At 38.4% G+C, this 20741-nt stretch overlaps 2 protein-coding genes across 3 annotated transcripts in view; both read right to left on the reverse strand.

Moving 5' to 3' along the window:
- Positions 1–428: 428 nt before the first annotated feature.
- LOC142338379 (uncharacterized) overlaps positions 429–20741 on the reverse strand; it is an 82888-nt gene continuing 62575 nt past the window's right edge. Inside the window, exons 7-9 of one of the 2 annotated variants that reach the window (XM_075388107.1) lie at positions 8432–8632; positions 3576–3657; positions 429–631 (exon numbers count right to left, since the gene is read on the reverse strand). In XM_075388107.1, the coding sequence (XP_075244222.1) occupies positions 3592–3657; positions 8432–8632 (267 nt within the window). In that variant the 3' untranslated portion in view covers positions 429–631; positions 3576–3591. The remainder of the gene's footprint in view (positions 632–3575; positions 3658–8431; positions 8633–20741) is intronic. The other variant, XM_075388109.1, reaches the window with a different exon arrangement.
- Positions 15070–20741, reverse strand: part of LOC142337935 (uncharacterized) — a 21090-nt gene continuing 15418 nt past the window's right edge. The window contains exons 2-3 of the mRNA XM_075387569.1: positions 15551–15633; positions 15070–15484 (exon numbers count right to left, since the gene is read on the reverse strand). Coding sequence (XP_075243684.1) covers positions 15070–15484; positions 15551–15633 — 498 coding nt within the window. The remainder of the gene's footprint in view (positions 15485–15550; positions 15634–20741) is intronic.

Consider the following 20741-nt stretch of genomic DNA (forward strand, 5'->3'; position numbering starts at 1 on the left):
TAAGATTTTTTCCATGTTTCTTTGGATTTTTTAGGTTGTATTTAGGGACATGTTTGAATACTGTCAATTTTTATTCATCCTTCATTGACTTTTAAGAAAAATATTCTATGCATTTTTTGAACTCATTTGAATGAGTAATGTAATTTTCACGCGCATCGGAGACAATGATTTCTAATTCTTTTATTGAAAAGTTAATCCAGTGACAATAGTTCCATTTAATTGACGGGCATTTCCATACAATGAATATTTTGCGCGAATTTATTGTTGCAATTTTCTTTGTAAGTGTTTCGATGCTACGTTTCTACAAAGTTATCGCAGATATTTATCACAATCCAGCAGCTGAATGTTTATAAAATTATCCCCCTTTGATGCTATGACATATCGTTTACAAAAAAGAGTCTCCTATAGTTATTGGTTTCAACAGAGCATTTAAACTGAAGATTTTATTAAGGCACAGGGTTAACATAATTTGGTTGTTATGCGCAATATGCATAAATATGGGGTTATATTTTTATCGAGGAGCCAGTTTCTTCTTGGTGATACGTTTCGGTACTGACAGATCTATGAGTCGCATTGTTGCCTTGGCTTTCATCGCTGCAGCTGACACTTTGTACCCATCGTAGTCTTCGTCCTGAAATATATCAGAATTTTATTAGAAAATATATCAGAAATCTATCATTCAAAATTTTAACAGATTAAAAAAACAAGCTAAAATTTTTTTTTTAAAATAATCATAAATTTAAGGTGTGCTTGGTTGGGGAAATCATGGTTTAAATCATTTCTAAGTTCAGTCAATTCTCAGAAAGTTTTCTTGCGATCAACCTTGTGCCCACAAATCACCATGGCGCCCACGCAATTGAGTATTTGCCTTTTATTTGTTCCCAGAAACCCTCACAATCGGGTCTTCAAAATTTCTTCAAAATCAACCCACACAATCGGGTTTAACAGAAGAAATGAGCATTGTCCCCACTCATTGGGTGACAAACAAGTTCGCGCACAGCAATAACTGGGCAACTAAAATTGGGTGAGTCAATACTGTAAATTAACTATTGTGGGGCTGAAGGTATTGTCGCAGGAATGAGTCTCATAACAGGGGATCTCTGGCGATCAGCATTGTGGCTGAACCTCTCATTAAAGTCACTGAGACTCCTTGAGATAATCGATTGTAGGCAACTGATAAACCAGCTGGTTGAAAGTTTCGGTTATCGGCAAGCAAGGCTATACGTTTCAAAGTTTTTCGGACCAAATCTGAGAAGCCCCCGAAAGATTCAAACGCGAGTGGTACAAACTGGATACCTATTTCGGCACATTTTTGGGCATATTGTTCATATTTCCTATCTTCAGCATTTGTCAGAGCAAAACCACACCTCCTCGCCGCATCTGAAATTAGACTGGGCTGCAGTGGGGAAGTTATGGTTACGTCTAACGCAGATGGTTGTCCCGCTGACCAGCTGGGCAAGTATATGTCTCCTGGCCTTGAGTTATTATCTGGAATCAAATTTTTCTGTTCGCAGACGGGTGATAAGTTTGCGGTCGAGCAAGCAGCAAATATTCTATCCCTCACTCTATCATGCCAGGATATCATATCCCCCCAACCATGACAGCTTAAAGCGTGATCACCCAGCTTGTCCGGTCTGCCGTTTAGACAGTAAGGGCACTTTCGTTCCTCAATGTATAACGGAACACCAATCCGATACTTCAAGGCGGCTCTGAATTCATTTGGCTGAAGGTGAAGGCCCAGACTAGGGATTGGAGGTGCGGAAAGCCAGGCACCAGATTGAGGCAACGTTAGTGAAAGCAAACGAGCTTTCTCCCGATTTGAAGTCTGATTACCAAGAAGGTCAGAAAAAGCGGCATCGTCAAGTGCCTCCTGAATCTTGTGTTGCGTATATTGGCTAATTTCTAGATTCTTCAGTTCTTCCACTGTTTCTTTGAAAATTTGATTGTCTGTAATTTTCTCACCGGTTATTTGTTCCACTAAAGCGTCTGCCTGCGATACTGACCCAACAAACGCCGCTTTCAATTGGTCAAATGCTTGTCTAATTCCAACGCCAGTTTTGCTTATTGGTAGACAAGCCTGCTTCCAAGCGTTGTCACTTATAAGGGTGCCTAACATATTCTCAAATGTTGTTCTCTGAAGCTTGTCAAAATCCTGCAAAATAACAGAGGATTCGTCAGATGGAGTGTTACATCGCAGGGAATATACCATCTTTGGGGCACCAAGACAGCTTCGAAGAATTCCAAGCGCACAATGTGGGTCGTCTAGGTACGCCAAGTTGTCGAGCAGTTTTTCTATTTTGTTGACTCTTTTTCTCAAACATGCAGCAACAAAACTGGGATTGCCGATGGCAGCGCCCAAGATCTCAAGTCCTTCTTTGCCATTTCTTTTTACTCTGTTATCTATAGCGTTCAGATCAACGGGTGACCAAAGCTCACATTTTTCTATTCTGAGCTCCATGCCGCATCCTTCACCCAAATTTGTCAACAAATTCAATGCTGTGCAAAGTTGTTGGTGGGTACCAGCAAGGATGCCATCATCCAAATACCAATTATGCTGTACTAGATTTGGTAATTTTGTCTCAATTTCTTTAATGATTGGCCACAGAGCTAGTGAAAACAAAAGCGGCCCCAAAGGATCCCCTTGTTGGACTCCCGATTGGCTACTTAAGTATGTGTTGTTAAAATGCAAATGACTGTGTTGTGAGTAGCAAAAAGTCGCAAAAGGGGCAACACTAGGTAAGAATTTTGCGACTGCTTCCAAAACCTTGCTTCTTTTTACCGAATTGAAGGCATTTTTGAAATCAATCTGCAATATTCCGGAATCTTTTGACCTTTGCAGTTTTTCAAAGGAAACTCTTGTTGCATGTACTATGCCCTCAGCACCACCCTTGACTGCTACCCCCAATTGTTTTGTGTTAAAAAGATCAGCAGCATCTGAATTCGCTTCACGAGCAATGCATTTAGCCATAAGACGTCGAATGACTTCCCCAACAGCGATAGGACGGACCCCACCTTTCAATTTTTTCAATGCAGTTGTTGTTGCACTACATAGTATAGGAGCAACGAATTCGGGAAGCTGACCTCTGCTAGCTAAGTTGACAAATTTTGTTAAACTAGTGATTGCTCGCTTTGATTGATCAGGGGCACCGCAAATGATCTATTGAACTATTCTTTGCACTTAGCAGAGAAGATAAAGCTAATAATATTTGAAATTTATCCAATCAAGTATTTTGTGTAGTGATACATGCTGATCATAGGTGAGAGTGCTGAACCCGATTAAAAGAATTTGTTTTTTTTTCACATTTTACGTATTGAGCCGTTTTTACTACTTCGTAAATGGTATAAGATAATATAAATCAATAAATTGTAGTGCAGAGATAAACACAGTTGTCTCGATGAATCGTCAAATAAACCGAAGTGACTTTAGATCGGACAAGTTGCAGAACATTATCCAGACTTTCGTGCGATCAAAGTCACTTCGTGCCAGACCATGTAATTTGAGCACACGATGAGCAGGGGTGCGCTCGAAGATAGTCTGATCCGAGGTCCAATGTCAAGTGCAGTAGTAAGATTACCTTTGTGCAATTGAGACTAGAGTGGACGTGTCATCATGTAATACGACTGTGGAACTGCAGCTGCACAGTTTTGCTTCTGACACTAAAATGAACATCACAAGTACAACTACCATGATTTGATAACCAAAATTAGCTATATCATATATTTATGTTTTGCGCTCACACAGTTTGAGATGTGCGTTATCAATCAGACAAATCGGTGCTAGGACAATAGATCGAAAGACAATAGATCGAAAATTAAATTATTTAAGTTGCGTGGCCAATCAGGTTTGAGCGCTCATATTATACAGCATATAACATGTTCTGTTGTGATATTTTGTTCGGTTGTGATAGATTCATATCAAGTCCCACGGGCCGCTAAGAATAGAGATTAATTTTCGATCTATTGTCCCAATTTTTCTGTTTTCGATCTGTTGTCCTTTCGATCTATTGTCCGGTCACCAGACAAATCGTGACTGAAATGAAGTGAGGTGCTGCGTTTTCATTACCCGGAGGTGTTGCTAAGTCATAATCTGCCTAAACACTTGTGTTCAACGAGCAAAAATCTGATGATTGTAGACTATTGTCTAGACGATCATTAGCGCGCACCTCATAAACAATCCTAGCTTGGCTAATATAAGGGAAGAAAAGAATCTATAAGAGAAAAAATTCCATTACATTACGACTTACAAATTGCAACAAAAGCCGTGTTGAGTGAGGAAATGGACTTCTCATCTGTTTAGTTGATGGACATAGTGTTCATGACCTAGTTAATTATCAATTTAGCTCGACAATTTTTTAAAAGTGTATAAGGCGAACAAATAATGAAATGTAAAAATAGACATCTTATCGCCTTCTGTGCCCACAAGTTCTCTACAAGGTCTTCAAATTTCTAAGACCTTACAGCAACGGATCCGAACCCTATTATTCGAAAAAAAACAAAAATTGGGCATCTGCTGGTTTTGACATGAGGAAAACGGATACAAAACGTATAGAGCCAAAAATGTACGGTCACTTGAATGAATTGTCCTTAAACATACGATGTTGCCCAATTTTTCATTTTTTTTAATTCAGTGAAATTAAGATTATCAAGCCATCAACTGCAGTAAAAGCTAGACAATGAATTGCTATAAACAAATTATAAATAAAATTGTTCAAATAGGTCATTCAGAAACGCTAGTAGGAGCTTAAGAACAAAATTAAGGAGATATGAAAGATTTCTGTAAATTTAGCTCTACAAACTTTTTTCTGGCTTAGTGTTTTATAATAGTTCAAAGCAAATGTGAGCGCAAAACTTGACAGAGAATTTATTTTGAGCGTTATTGAAGCCTTGTTCCTCATAAAGATACCTTTCTTACTCAAAAATAGGCGTTATAAAAATATTAAAACGTAAGCCAAACTGCTGAATCATTTCTTAAGAATTTTTGGAAGTATAAGGTTTTTCAATTCATAAAATTATCGAAGCTGCAAACTTTGTAGTTTCCAAACGAATTGAGAACACACTGGGCTCAAATCCATCGTCACAATTTAAGAATTCAAATTCAAAAACTAATTACTCCCCAGATTGGACGTACGTAATTCGGGATTTTTTCAAGAAAACTTAATTTCTTACTGAAACTGAAGAATGCATCTTTTAAAAAATTGTACAATTTGACAGATAAGACAAACTATTAATCAAACTTTTTAGTCTGACAAACAATTCAACTGATAAATAATTCGTGCTATTCTTAAACTGCTTTCATTCTATAACAGTTTGTTTTGTTTGCTCATGGGAAGATCCGAACTTTCTTCATAATTTCCTCTTAGTTTATTTGTGGTCTCGGTCAGCTCTTCACTAATTTATCCCTCAATGGTTCAATTTTCGGCTAAAGCTTTATAGTGCAATTCCCTGTATGTAAAATCATTTTTGTGGATTTAAAAACAAAACCAAGTATTGGTAAACAATCTGCTGTTTGTTAACTGACTATTACTCAATTTTATTGGGCTCAGTATTTAGCAGCGGTTGACAAGCTTGCCTGGAAAGAATCTTCAAATCATGTAAATGGGGCTTATTAAGACCAGTAGTATGAATAAAGTAAAAGTTTTCGTAAGTAAAAGTAGTCGTTTTGTAATAAATTAACTTGAGAATAACACTTGTGTAATGAAACAACTGAAAGCAACCAAAGTGAAGTAACCCTAGAAAAATCAGGTAAAAACTAACTTAAGGTAAATTGTGTAAAAAAATTTGATTAAGTTTTTGTGTAAAGTGAAAAAAAAGGAAAGAAAATGTAAAAGAACCAGCTCTTGTGCACTCACAAAACTAAATGGCCCACACAATAATAAACAAGTAATAGGCAAACTAATCAAACAAAAAAGAAAAAAAACTGAAGGAAATTGACATTAGTTTCCAAATCCAAATTTTTGTATTCATTCTCAATAAACAAAAAGTCAATTTCCCCAAAATTGCAAAAAGCTGGTAATGAAAATTGGCTACAAACATTAGACGTCTATGCAATTATACAAAAAAATAGGCCAAATATTTTTCAAAAAACCTAAAACCTACACTGATTTGAGTCAGTACAAAGTTAAAAACTTTATCAAAACAACTTTATTTTTTCTGAAACCGGCTATAATTGTTGAAGAAGAAAACAGTAGTTATTAAATTTTTTGAAGAAGCCGCACGTGGAAATATTTCACTCACTCAGTCTAGTTTTTTTTGCACCTCAATATCTCGCGCTTTCAAAAAAGTGGCATGGAAAAGCCGTTCTCTGCTGTCGCGCTTTCCATTTTTTTCTGCTATCAGCAGGAAAACTACATTGTTCTCGCGTTCCATTTCCTGTATCAATGGCACTCTAAAGAAAGGTTGGCCAAAAGATACGCCTCCTATACTCTTCTTGGAGTCGCAATGTTTGGATTTGTTTTGACGCGTACTTCGCTCAAGACCAGTGGTAAACTTTCATCAATTGAGTTCAGCTGCTTTAAAATGTTACACAAAAAGGCACATTAGATTAAGCAAAATTCAAACCGAGAGAGATAGAGGCCACTCGAAAAGTCAAACGGAAGCGCAGTGAAAGACAAACATGCACAATTTTAATAATTGCTCTAAGTTTTATTTGGAGCGCAATGATAAACAGTTTTTTAGCTATCAAAAGTTTAAAATTGTAAGCAGATTGTTGGGTTAATGCCAAGGAACTCATTTTCAATGGTTCCCTGACACCAAACATAGATAGCACAAATTCAGACCTTAAGAAAAAGCGCAAATCGTTGACTGGGTTATAGTGACCAAGCTTACTCTTTAGATTAGATACCAAAAATGACAACGTTACTTTCGTAAGCAACTTTTTAGTACGCAGAAATAGCGTTTTTTCATGCTCTGCTTTTTAATTCAAGGGCAGCATTTTAAGAATTGTCTTGATCCAAAAATCTACATTGCAGATATGTGAAACACCCCAGCCTGTAAAGAAAACAAAATCATGTATTATTATGTAAGTTCTAGTAACTTAACTATAGGGGCCTTAGCGTGTATAGATGTTTTTCCTCTATAGGGGTTTTCCTCAAATCTTTTCAACAGGTCTGCTATCGACCGTTACTAAAATATAATTTGTTCGTCCGGACGTAGCTGGGCTGCAAATTAATGATGATTTTAATTTCGAACGAGGTGTTGAATTTATATTGAGAACCGGGCCACGCTTTCACCCCTAATCCGCCTCTAATTAGCGGGGATTAGAGTGTAATGCGTATTCCACTCCTATTTATAGGGAAAAAGAGGGTAAGAGTGTATTTTTAAAAAAATACACTGTATTTACTGTCTTTTCTCCACTCTTTACACTCTTTGCAAAGAGTGTAATTTAGGGTGGACTGTTAAAAAATTACTCTTACACAATTATTAATTTAGCCAAATTGACACATCTGATCCTAGTGTCAGTTGGCGCAATAGTTAATGCAGAAAATGAATTAAGTAACATGTTCGACAGGGGGAAGATGGGGGGATCAATCCTCATTACCTCCTTCTAGATTTATTTTTTAAAATTACACTCTTTTAATTACACTCTTCCACCCTCAATTAAGCGGAGAAATAGGGGTGTAATTTTTTTTTATTTATACACTCTTTGCATTCTTTTACCCAATGTTTTCGGGGAAAATTCTCGGCCCGGGGTTATAGCCGAGGACTACTAATTTAGGCTGGATCAATTTTGGAAGTTTTCATGGAACCCAACTTGACGACGTCACTGAATTACGAAAAAATCGAAGTGCATAATTTATCAATTGACACACTAAAATGATGTTGACAATAAATATTCATGAAGATGAAAAGAATGATTTGACCTAAGTTTAAAACAAGCACGGAATCGTTCAATGTTACAAAATTGAAATGAAACTAGCTTATATAAAACAGAATGAAAATAGATGCTGTAAAATAGAATAATTTTCAAAGCAAAAAAGCATAAAGCGCTTATCCGAAGCACACCGCACGATCAAATTACTGAACCTTGTTGGCGTTATTTTCATCACCAACAACGTTCATAGTAGGCAAATGAACCCCCCCCCCCTCTTCCCCTGTAATAGGCGAAATTTTTATATTGGGATTTATTATATTGCTTAATTTTTTTCTTGGATTATGTTTTTGAAACAACAAATCTAGGCTAAACAACAACAATAATATAAGTATATTTCTTTCGGAGATTGGTAAAATCAATAACTACAGCTTCAGAACATGAATCCTGTTTAAGGGGAAGAACATCTGATTTACAATTGAGGGGGATCATTTCAGGGTCCAAAATAAAACAATACGATGATGGTAGAAATCAGAATGAGTTTCACAATGATCGCATGGGTATGAAGAGATACTTCTCATGCACTGTATGACCATTCGAGTCTCTAATGACGTCATAACTGACCAGGGCGTTCCTTTTCTTCGCCTTGGACAGTTGTTCAGTTCTGGCCGAGGGTGTGGCCTTCATTGCGGACTCACTAGGCTGCCAGATAGCATTGCGGACCAGTTTGTAATCCTGGGGAAGGGGTTTTGGCTGTGAGAGTTGCTGGACACGCTGGGTTGCATTGGCTTTCAGGGCACCCGGTTCTACACAACCCCAGTTGGGCTAGAAATAAAACGGAATAAATTAATATTACTGAGTGGTTCGATCATGATGCATTCATAGATTGATTACAATTGATGTTTACCAATTCAGAAAAGAGAAATCGATTTCTTAATTTGAATAGTCATGGTATAAAATAGCCTCGGTACAAAATTGACTTGGTATAGTTGCTCTCTCAAATAGAATTGGTGTAAAATTTCACCAACAATGATCCTTAAACTTTGATTAATTTTTTAATCCCTCAGTTGGTTATCTTGATTTTTACGACTCGAAAAGGATTATTGGAGAAGTCCTTTTTTAATAAATTTTATTGAAGTGAATTTTGAAGCAGGAAATGAAACACGTGAAACAATGTGGAGTAATTTTGATGCCGAACAAAATGAAGCGGAGCGAAAAAAATGTTTTTTTTGTTCATATCGCTGTTTTCTAAATAGCGAGAAATTGAGTTGTGAAAAAAAATTCTGTGAGCGACCGAAATTTTTTGTGCACGTGCGGCTTTTTGAAGCAGTATTTTTTTTTCAATTTGTTTGGTTAACAGGTTTTGTAACGTTTTTAATTTTAGGCTGGTTTTGGCAGTGGTTTCAAGGTTTCTGGAAGTTCATATGAGTTTTATGCCAATTCGGAGATCTATCATGTATTTTGCTGATTTTTGGGCTAATTTTTGCGATTTTTTGACGATTGTTTTGTTTTACTATACCTCAAATGGGTATTGAAAAGACCAGTATGACTTGAAAATTTTTTAAGATAACAATTGGTTACAGTTTTGTGGATATGAGGCATTTTTTTTGTTGAGAAATATGACAAAAAAGATAATCATAACTAGTGGAGGCGCGTTTTGTCTGATGAGTAGTTGGGTGGCGTTTGAGTGGATTTCCACTTCGAGTCGTTTCCGGAATTCTTCCGGCTATGTTTAAACCCGGATCATAGTCTCAGAGTAACCCAGTACTGAATCATGAACTTTCAATTCTGGTTTTTTACTATGGCCAGATTCTGATCATGTCACTTTTAACACTGTCAAGAGAAAAAATCAGAGAAAAAAAATGGAGTTTCTGAATTCTCTCTGGCCAGTTACAAAACTAATTCTTGAATCCTTATGCCCAGGCAAAAATTTCATCAAGAAAAGATTCTTGGCATAGACTTTGACAGAATTAGGAAAATTCTAGTTAAAAAAACAATAGAAGCAATACTGAATTTAAAAAAAAATGCTTAAACAAAACAATAAACAAATTATTATTATTATTATTACCATCATCATCATCATGACCACCATCATGATGAAAAACAATGCTTAAACAAAACAATAAACAAATTGTTACTATTATTACCATCATCATCATGACCACCATCATGACTACTATGGCTATAAATATGTCCTTTGTCTGTTTATGTCCTTTTAGTCTTGTTGCTAGTATTCTCACATTGTAACTGTCTCATTGCAACTGGTGAAAGATTCCATAGGTGTGTGCCAATCATGTACACATTCCACACACGTGTCGAATCTCCATTTCCTTTTCCATCAAGCATGTGGCACCAGCAGCCAAGAATTGTTCACGGAGGCAGCCATGGATCCCGTTAAACATCACTGTGAACAAAATAAAAGCGGAAAGAAAAGGCGTACACATTAGCAGATATACCAAACTTAGAAATTAAGTTAATAGCCGTGATATTCAAGGAATCAAGGAAATACTTTATATCTGAAAACATTTATAAATTTATATATATATATATATATATATATATATATATACAAACACATACACACGCACACACACGCGCGCACACATACACACACACACGCGCGCACACACACATACATACACACACGCACGCACACACACACACACTTGCGCACACATACACACACACGCACACACACATACATACATACACACACACGCTTGCGCACACACAAACACACACACACACACACACAAACATACATACACACACGCACGCACACACACACACACACACACAAACAAACGGCACACACACATACACGCACACACGGCACACACAAACCCAAACACGCACACACACACCCCACACACAGAAGGCCACACACACACATACACACACACACACGCACCGACACACACACACACACGTAGCGTAAAATAGCCGGTAAAACGTCAAAAGACGAAAAAAGCGTCAAAAATAGCCGATAACGTCTAAAATAGTCGGGGGAAACGTCAAAAAAAGCCGAAAAAATCGTTAAAATAGCAATAAAAAAACGTCTAAAATAGCTGGGAAACGTCAAAACAAGCCGAAAAAACATCAAAAATAGAAAAAAAACGTCTAAAATAGCCGGAGAAACGTCAAAATTGGCCGAAAAAAGTCAAAAATAGCCCAAAAAAAACGTCTAAATAGCCGGGGAAACGTCAAAACAAGCCGAAAAAACCGTCGAAAAAAGCCGAAAAAAATCGTCTAAAATAGCCGAAAAACGTCAAAATACACGCACACACACGTACATACACAAACGCACACAAACACACATGTACACAGTCACGCACGCACACACACACACACACGCACACATACATACACACACAAACACACACAATTACACAGTCACGCACGCACACACGCACTCAAACGCACACACACACACAAGGCCACACACACACATACATACACACACACGCACCGACACACACACACACGCACGTAGCGTAAAATAGCCGGTAAAACGTCAAAAGACGAAAAAAGCGTCAAAAATAGCCGAAAACGTCTAAAATATTCGGGGGAAACGTCAAAAAAGCCGAAAAAATCGTTAAAATAGCCAAAAAAATGTCTAAAATAGCCGGGAAACGTCAAAATACACGCACACACACGTACATACACAAACGCACACAAACACACATGTACACAGTCACGCACGCACACACACACACACACACACACACGCACACATACATACACACACAAACACACACAATTAAACAGTCACGCACGCACACACGCACACACACACACGCACACATACATACACACACAATTAAACAGTCACGCACGCACACACGCACTCAAACACACACACACAAGGCCACACACACACATACATACACACACACGCACCGACACACACACACACACACGCACGTAGCGTAAAATAGCCGGTAAAACGTCAAAAGACGAAAAAAGCGTCAAAAATAGCCGAAGACGTCTAAAATAGTCGGCGGAAACGTCAAAAAAAGCCGAAAAAAACGTTAAAATAGCCAAAAAAAAACGTCTAAAATAGCCGGGAAACGTCAAAACAAGCCGAAAAAACATGAAAAATAGCAAAAAAAAACGTCTAAAATAGCCGGGGAAACATCAAAAATGGCCGAAAAAAAGTCAAAAATAGCCCAAAAAAAACGTCTAAAATAGCCGAGGAAACGTCAAAACAAGCCGAAAAAATTGTCTAAAATAGCCAGGGAAACGTCAAAAATAGCCGATAAAAAGTCAAAAATAGCCGAAAAAAAACTTCTAAAATAGCCGGGGAAACGTCAAAACAAGCCGAAAGAAACGTCGAAAATAGCCGAAAAAAATTGCCCGAAATAGCCGGGGAAACGTCAAAAATAGCCGAAAAACGTCAAAACACACGCACACACACGTACATACACAAACGCACACATGTACATAGTCACGCACGCACACGCACACATACATACACACACACAAACACACACATGTACACAGTCACGCACGCACACACACACGTACACGCACACATACATACACAAGCACACACACACACACACGCACACACTCAAAAGGCACACACACACAAATACATACACACACACACACACACACACCGACACACACACGCACGTAGCGTAAAATAGCCGGTAAGACGTCAAAAATAGACGAAAAAAGCGTCAAAAATAGCCAAAAAAACGTCTAAAATAGTCGGTGAAACGTCAAAAATAGCCGAAAAAAGTCAAAAATAGCCAAAAAAAACGTCTAAAATAGCCGGGAAACGTCAAAACAAGCCGAAAAACCGTCGAAAATAGCCAAAAAAATTGTCTCAAATAGCCGAAAAACGTCAAAATACACGCACACATACGTACATACACAAACGCACACAAACACACATGTACACAGTCACGCACGCACACACACACACACGCACACATACATACACACACACACACAATTACACAGTCACGCACGCACACACGCACACACACACACACACACAGAAGGCCACACACACACACATACATACACACACACGCACCGACTCACACACACACACACGCACGTAGCGTAAAATAGCCGGTAAAACGTCAAAAGACGAAAAAAACGTCAAAAATAGCCGAAAACGTCTAAAATAGTCGGGGGAAACGTCAAAAAAAGCCAAAAAAAAGTTAAAATAGCCAAAAAACGTCTAAAATAGCCGGGAAACGTCAAAACAAGCCAAAAAAACATCAAAAATAGCAAAAAAAACGTCTAAAATAGCCGGGGAAACGTCAAAAATGGCCGAAAAAAAGTCAAAAATAGCCCAAAAAAAACGTCTAAAATAGCCGGGGAAACATCAAAACAAGCCGAAAAAAAAGTCAAAAATAGCCGGAAAAAACGTCTAAAAAAACCTAGGAACCATCAAAAATAGCCGAAGAAAACGTCAAAAGTAGCCGAAAAAATTGTCTAAAATAGCCAGGGAAACGTCAAAAATAGCCGATAAAAAGTCAAAAATAGCCGAAAAAAAACGTCTAAAATAGCCGGGAAAACGACAAAACAAGCCGAAAGAAACGTCGAAAATAGCCGGAAAAAACTGTCTAAAATAGCCGGGGAAACGTCAAAAATAGCCGAAAAACGTCAAAATACACGCACACACACGTACATACACAAACGCACACAAACACACACATGTACACAGTCACGCACGCACACGCACACATACATACACACACACAAACACACACATGTACACAGTCACGCACGCACACACACACGTACACGCACACATACATACACAAGCACACACACACGCACACACTCAAAAGGCGCACACACACAAATACATACACACACACACGCACAGACACACACACACACACACCGACACACACACACACGCACTTATTGTAAAATAAACGGTAAAACGTCAAAAAAAGACAAAAAGAGCGTCAAAAACAGCCGAAATAACGTCTAAAATAGTCGGGGAAACGTCAAAAATAGCGGAAAAAACATCAAAAATAGCGGAAAAAACGTCTAAATTAGGCGGGGAAACATCAAAATTAGTCGAAGAAAACGTCAAAAGTAGCCGAGAAAATCGTCTAAAATAGCCAGGGAAACGTCAAAAATAGCGGAAAAAAGTCAAAAACAGTCGAAAAAAAAACGTCTAAAATAGCCGGGGAAACGTCAAAACAAGCCGAAGAAAACGTCGAAAATAGCCGAAAAAAATCGTCTAAAATAGCCGGGGAGACGTCAAAAATAGCCGATAAGCGTCAAAATACACGCACAGACACGTACATACACAAATGCACACAAACACACACATGTACACAGTCACGCACGCACGCACACACACACACACGCACACATACATACACACGCTCACACACACACACACGCACACATACATACACACGCATGCACACACAAGCGCGCACGCACACAAACACACGCACACATACATACACACACACACACACACACACTCACATACACACACGCACACAAACACACACATGTACACAGTCACGCACGCACACACACACACACACACACATATACACACACACATAAATACGCACACGCACACACACACACACACAAACACATACATACACACAAACGCACTCACACATACACATGCGCCAACGCACACACAAAAACACACACGCGCGCGCACACACAGGCACACGCACACACACACGCACACACATACATACACACACGCACAAATACAGACATACACACATACATACACACACGCGCGCAGACAGGCACACGCACACACACATACATACACACACACGCGAGCACGCAGACACACAAACACATACGCACGCATACATACACGCGTAAACGCACATACACACACATACACATACACACACACGCGCGTGCGCACAAAGGCACACACACACACACACACACACACGCACTTACATACACAAGCGCGCGAGCACGCACACACATCCATAGCCATAAACACACTTTTCCACAACTTACGTTCTTAACTTTTGTAGAGCGTGGCCCTGCATCTCATCAACCACATACCTCTGAAGAACAAAAAAAACAGCAGACACATTTTTAACGAAACAACGCAGTGAGGGTACATTATAGAACTCAACATTTTAAAACCGCAGTTTTTTCCTGAAGTACTCCTACTTCAGGAAAAAATAAAACCTGGGCACTATCAGATATCACTAAGAAAACAGTACAGGTGCAACAATCAATTGGAGAAAAAACTCGACAATAAAATGAACCTATGAATGAGTGTCAATTTACCAATAAGTAGCAAAATCTTTTATCACGGATAAAATGAGGGCACTCATATGCATGTAACCTGCACCAAATGGCGAGAAATGGTAGCGTTGACGTAGACCAAAGTCTTTATTTTTTACTGCTCTCGGGCTTTTGTATTGATAGCCCAGTTTTTTATATAGAAACAGATTATTTTCTTCAACAACTTTAGGATTACGATCGAAGTCTTTGCGCTTGAAATGTCCACAGAAGCGAACATTAGTTGGGTAAATCATTTCAGAAAAATTCTTGTAGTTCTGGTATATGTTCTCAACAGGGAGCTCAGCAACATCGTTGTCGCCGACAATTACAAAGACATGCGTAAATTTTCTAGCAAGAGGAACCATTTCTTGTAGATGATGAGATCGACGACCACCACGTCCTTCAAACTTTGGTCTACAAACACACAATTTTCCAGTAGAATAAAGCCAGTCAGAACTTAAAACAACTAAAAAACCTTACCGGTAGGACTGCAAGAGAACGTCTTGCCTTAGAAAAGGCAAGGAATCTCTTAAATTTGAGTCCCCTATTATGAGGAACCTCATCTAAACAATAAAATTTTATGAATGTTTTTAAATTGAATTTTGAAGCGACAGAACACACCACTCCAAAAAAGTTAAGTCAAGATCGATGAAAAAATTTAAAGAAAAAGGCAAAACCTTTCAGCGAAAAACTTTGCCTTCAGCAAAAATATTATAACTTGAAAGAATGTGAGTGTTCTTGAAAATTTGATGAAGTAACCCAAGGTGCTTAGAAGATCAATGTGATACAGACATCAGGTATCCCTCAATGGTAGTACCTCGACATCATTTATCATTCATTTAAATAACGGGCAAAAGCAGGAAAAAATCAACAGTGAAGAAGAAGAAATCAAGTTTAACATCATTTATCATTCATTTAACGGACGAAAGCAAGAAAATCAGAGCAATGAAGAAGTAGAAATTAAGTTCGACATCATTTATCATGCATTTAATTAACGGGCGAAAGCAGGAAGAGATTAAAGCAGGGAAGAAGCAGAAATCAGGTTCAAGAATGTTCAAAAATCGAACAAAGTTTGAGGGCATACGATATGTCTTTGTGGTCTGTATTGTTGGCTGTTAAGTCTCTGTAATTAAAACACTTCTGTATATTTTCAACAGACACTAAGTTCTCTTTCGTAGTTCGGCAAATTTTGAAAATATATCCCTTTACTAGCCCGACATCTTCCAAAACTTCGTGAAGCAGAATGTTGACATGGACTTCCGTTTCGGCATTAGTTAGTTTGATAAAATACTGTATTTCTCCAAAAACTTCTTTGCCGTTTTCGATGTAGTAACAAAAACAATTACAACCTTTAGAACGCAGAAAACTTTTGGAATCAGAGTAAACTTGATTGAGAACATGACGATTAGAAATTGTACAATTTGGATAGTCTCTCATTGCCATTTTAACTGCTTCTGTTCTGCGGGTTTCTTTTGTAAAATGTTCGTGCTCATCGTTTTCTATACGTTTTAGTTGATGGAACAAAGGCTTCAGCTTCAAATTTTCCATATCAGTCTGTGCTAATTTATGTTTGCGAAGAATCCGACGGCAAATGACCTGGCATTCAGAATTAGCACCACTATACACTTCACTGAGCGTTCTGTTGGCGGCCTCGAAACTCATTGCCGAAAAACCATATAGAGGACCAAACCTCCGGACCTGGTCGGCAAGATGTTTTAGACAGTGTACGTTAATTGTTTCGATCTTCTGATTTCCACCATGAACGGAGACAATTTCAGAACAAAAACTATTGAGCAGCGTCTCGGCCTGCAAAACATTACTACTTGAGCTGGATTCGAGAATCAAGCGAATTCCGAAAACCAGATTCATCAGATGTTTGAAGAGAGGATGGGGAACGAGTTCGCGAAAAACCATGGGTGCAATATAAAAAAGCCAGTTGAAAAATTCGTTGGCCTTGAACTGACCAACTTCGTCCAATGAACGAATTTTGCGAGAATAGGCAATAATTTCTCGAGGACAATTCAGATTTTCAACGATTTCCTTCAAACTGTTTTTTTGCAAGTTGGTCAGTGTTTTATAACACAGTTTAAGAGTTTCGGGTACGACGCCAAGCAGAACACAATGCATGTAGTCTGTTGGCGCAGTCAGGGGCAAATTCTTAATAAGGCCAGCAAAAGCACTTCTGCCTTTAACGCCTACAACGTTGTTTACTTCTTCGGCACTTAAACTTTCAGCGAAATCAATGAATATGTCATTGAGAATAGGTTCGCGAGTCATTCCTCGTTCACTGAAGGGGTAGTAGGAATGGGTCCTGCCTATTGTTATGCCTTTGACGGTGCAATAATGGCAGCCGAAGAAACCGTTGAATTTAAACATATTCAACAAATGTGACTTGGCACCTAAATCTGCTACCAATAGATTTACTTGAAATCCTACGCTGAGGGAAATTTCGTAATTCAATTGAACTTCTATGGGCGACAGCAACTCAGCTCGGATTTGTGGAGTAATGTTCTGCCAATCGGGAATTCCTGACCCAACAAAAAGACCGGCTAACACAATGTTCTTCCGTGCCATTCTCAAAACTGGCGGAAGATCAGTTATTTGCAGCCAAATGGGCCAAACCTCTCGTTTGAATGTGGATTTCTTAATACTAACACCATCAGTGAACATATTTAGATTAATGGTCATTGTGTGGTTTGGCCTGACTTGAACACGAGGAGCTATTTCATTGTTCAGATCCATCTCAGGGTTGTTTTTTCTATGTTCAGAATAATTAAAAATTTGGTTAAGATTACGCATAACAATGTCACGTAGCTGAAAACGGAATTTAAGTACACATAAGGATTCGGATTTTGTGATTTCAAAAGAACGCAGGTTGTCAGTGAAAGATTGTTTTACATTTTTAACATACGAGTAACCTGAGGGGAACTCATTTATAGGCGGTAGCAGGCTTTTCACTAAGGCATATAATGCAGTTGAGGCTTCGTCCGACAGACTGAAACGAGACAAGAACAACTCTGTCAGTATCAAAGCATCTTTCAATGCAACGTGGCTTCCATTGAATAATTTTATGTCGTCGTTTTCGTCATGAGTTGATGCGTCTACAAATCTTTCACTCACAGTAATTGTCGAAGCAGGGGGGTTTATGTCTGGGAGATTCGTAGGTCGAAGAGGCGATGAAATTCGATTATTTGGCGGTACTGTTTCATCTAGAGAACCTATTGAGGACACGTTACTGTTTTCATCACCAAGAGATGCTCGACTGTCAGCAGATCCCAGAACAGTGCTGCTAAGATAACTGCTAGTGTCAGAAACTGCGTCTTCACTTGTGAACGCGGAATCGCTGGATAAACTTGATATCATGTTGGTATTTGGACAAAGGGGCACGCTGACTCCATCAGCAAAACTTGGTTCAGCTTGTTGTTCATAGGACATTATTTCTTCTATAAGTTCACGACCTCTTAACCGGAATTGTCTGGGTCTTGATATAGACAAAGAACAAGGAGGGCTAACTTCGTCGCTTAATTCAGTAAGAGAAACTGTGGCGACCTCCAGACAGACGTCTTCTAGAATAAGATCAAACATTATGTCCAAAAAGGTGTCTTCTCTGCGCTTAACTTCACATGTTCTGCACTGACATTCTCTGAATTCAAAAAACTCAGGGCCATACTTTACCAATATTTCTTCTCCGGGATTTATTCGTCTTTTTACGCGCAGTTCAACATAACCCGCTGAACTTGAAAACTCGTACTCGCAGTTTGGGCTGCAATCCGAGTTTACAAAGCGCAGAGGACCAAGAAGCAGCAGTTGCTCTCCAGTTCTTTGGGATGACATCACTGAAAGATCTGTGACGACACCATCCGGAACTGCTCGAACAAAACCAATGGGCACTCGTCGGAAAATTGTTGATGCCTGAACAGTCACTTTGCCGGTATAAGCAAGGCAATATCCACCAAAATTATCCTGACGAATTGCAAAGTTCGGCTTTAGTTGATTATATGCCTGACAGACAGCCTCATAGGCTTCTCTCCACGCCACATCTCGAGTAATTTTTCGCTCAAAAAGGGTCTCACGCATGGGTACCACCGTACACATCGCTTCTCTACCCGCTGTCTGGACAAATCTTTTAACGGCAAAATAGTCGCATTGCGCTATTATTGACCAGTCTGTCTTTTTATTCATGGTATCTAGAGAAAGACAACAGTAGTAGGTGCGCCTGGTTACAACCAACATTAAGTATTCGAAAAGAGACCGCTCAATTCCTCCGAATTGATACAAAGAAAAGTGTCTAGAAATCAAGTCCACCAACTTGATCATAAAAAATTTGAGAAGTCAGTTTCAAAATATCAGAAAATCACCTAGAGTGATTTCCTTGCTCAGAGTCAAAATAAGTTCTATGTTTGTTACTATCAAGAATAAAAAAATTGAACCAGCCAGGTTACTACCAACATTGAGTATTTGAAAAGAGGCCGCTCAATTCCTCCGAATTGATACAAGGAAAAGTGTCTAGAAATCAAGTCCACCAACTTGATCATAAAAAATTTGAGAAGTCAGTTTAAAAATATCAGAAAATCACCTAGAGTGATTTCCTTGCTCAGAGTCAAAATAAGTTCTATGTTTGTCACTATCAAGATTTAAAAAAGGAACCAGCCTGGTTACTATAAACATTTGAGATTTGAAAAGAGGCCGCTCAATTCCTCCGAATTGATACAAAGAAAAGTGTCTAGAAATCAAGTCCACCAACTTGATCATAAAAAATTTGAGAAGTCAGTTTCAAAATATCAGAAAATCACCTAGAGTGATTTCCTTGCTCAGAGTCAAAATAAGTTCTATGTTTGTTACTATCAAGAATAAAAAAATTGAACCAGCCACGTTACTACCAACATTGAGTATTTGAAAAGAGGCCGCTCAATTCCTCCGAATTGATACAAGGAAAAGTGTCTAGAAATCAAGTCCACCAACTTGATGATGAAAAATTTGAGAAGTCAGTTTAAAAATGTTTTCTTGTATGATTAAACGTAATACAAATTGTACAGAAGCCAACTGAAATGTGCACAAACATTGAGGTGTACAGAAAATAAACTGCATTTTTCCATTTAATGTTAATTTTTCAAGTAACATTTAAAACCTGAAGCAAGCGAGAGACTAATAAGAAAAGTACTACTCTTTTTAGCTCAGCTTTTAACACAAATAACTGACGTAATAATGTCAAAACGAAGATAATAAGCACTTCAACAAATAACTGATGTGTCAAAACAACAACTCTTACCGGAACAATTCAGTTCACAGTATTTAATATTAACAAACATGGCTTAACCAGACAAAATTTAATAGTAGCGAACAACACAAAGAAGCTTTAGAACTTGAAACAACGCCAAGTTTAGGTTTTTGCAAAACTCTACGCTTCACTTCCAGGTTGGTTATTTTCTACTGAGCCTACGCTTCTGTTCTGAATCTCGCTCAGATCGTTGCTTCTCCTTTCATCAGATTTCAGTTCGTTTCCTTTGTTGTTGATGCTGATTTTGGCCAGCTCATACATATGAATCCAGCCCGATTCATATTTCAAACGGAACAACTCTAAACAAAAATTGATTTTGCACAATCTCTTAATTAAAGCTATCAGGGTCATACGTTGAAGCTCTAAAGATAACAAAACGCTTAGAAACAGAAA

Source organism: Convolutriloba macropyga, chromosome 4, assembly GCF_964194025.1.
Source record: "Convolutriloba macropyga chromosome 4, txConMacr16.3, whole genome shotgun sequence".
Classification (NCBI taxonomy): domain Eukaryota; kingdom Metazoa; phylum Xenacoelomorpha; order Acoela; family Convolutidae; genus Convolutriloba; species Convolutriloba macropyga.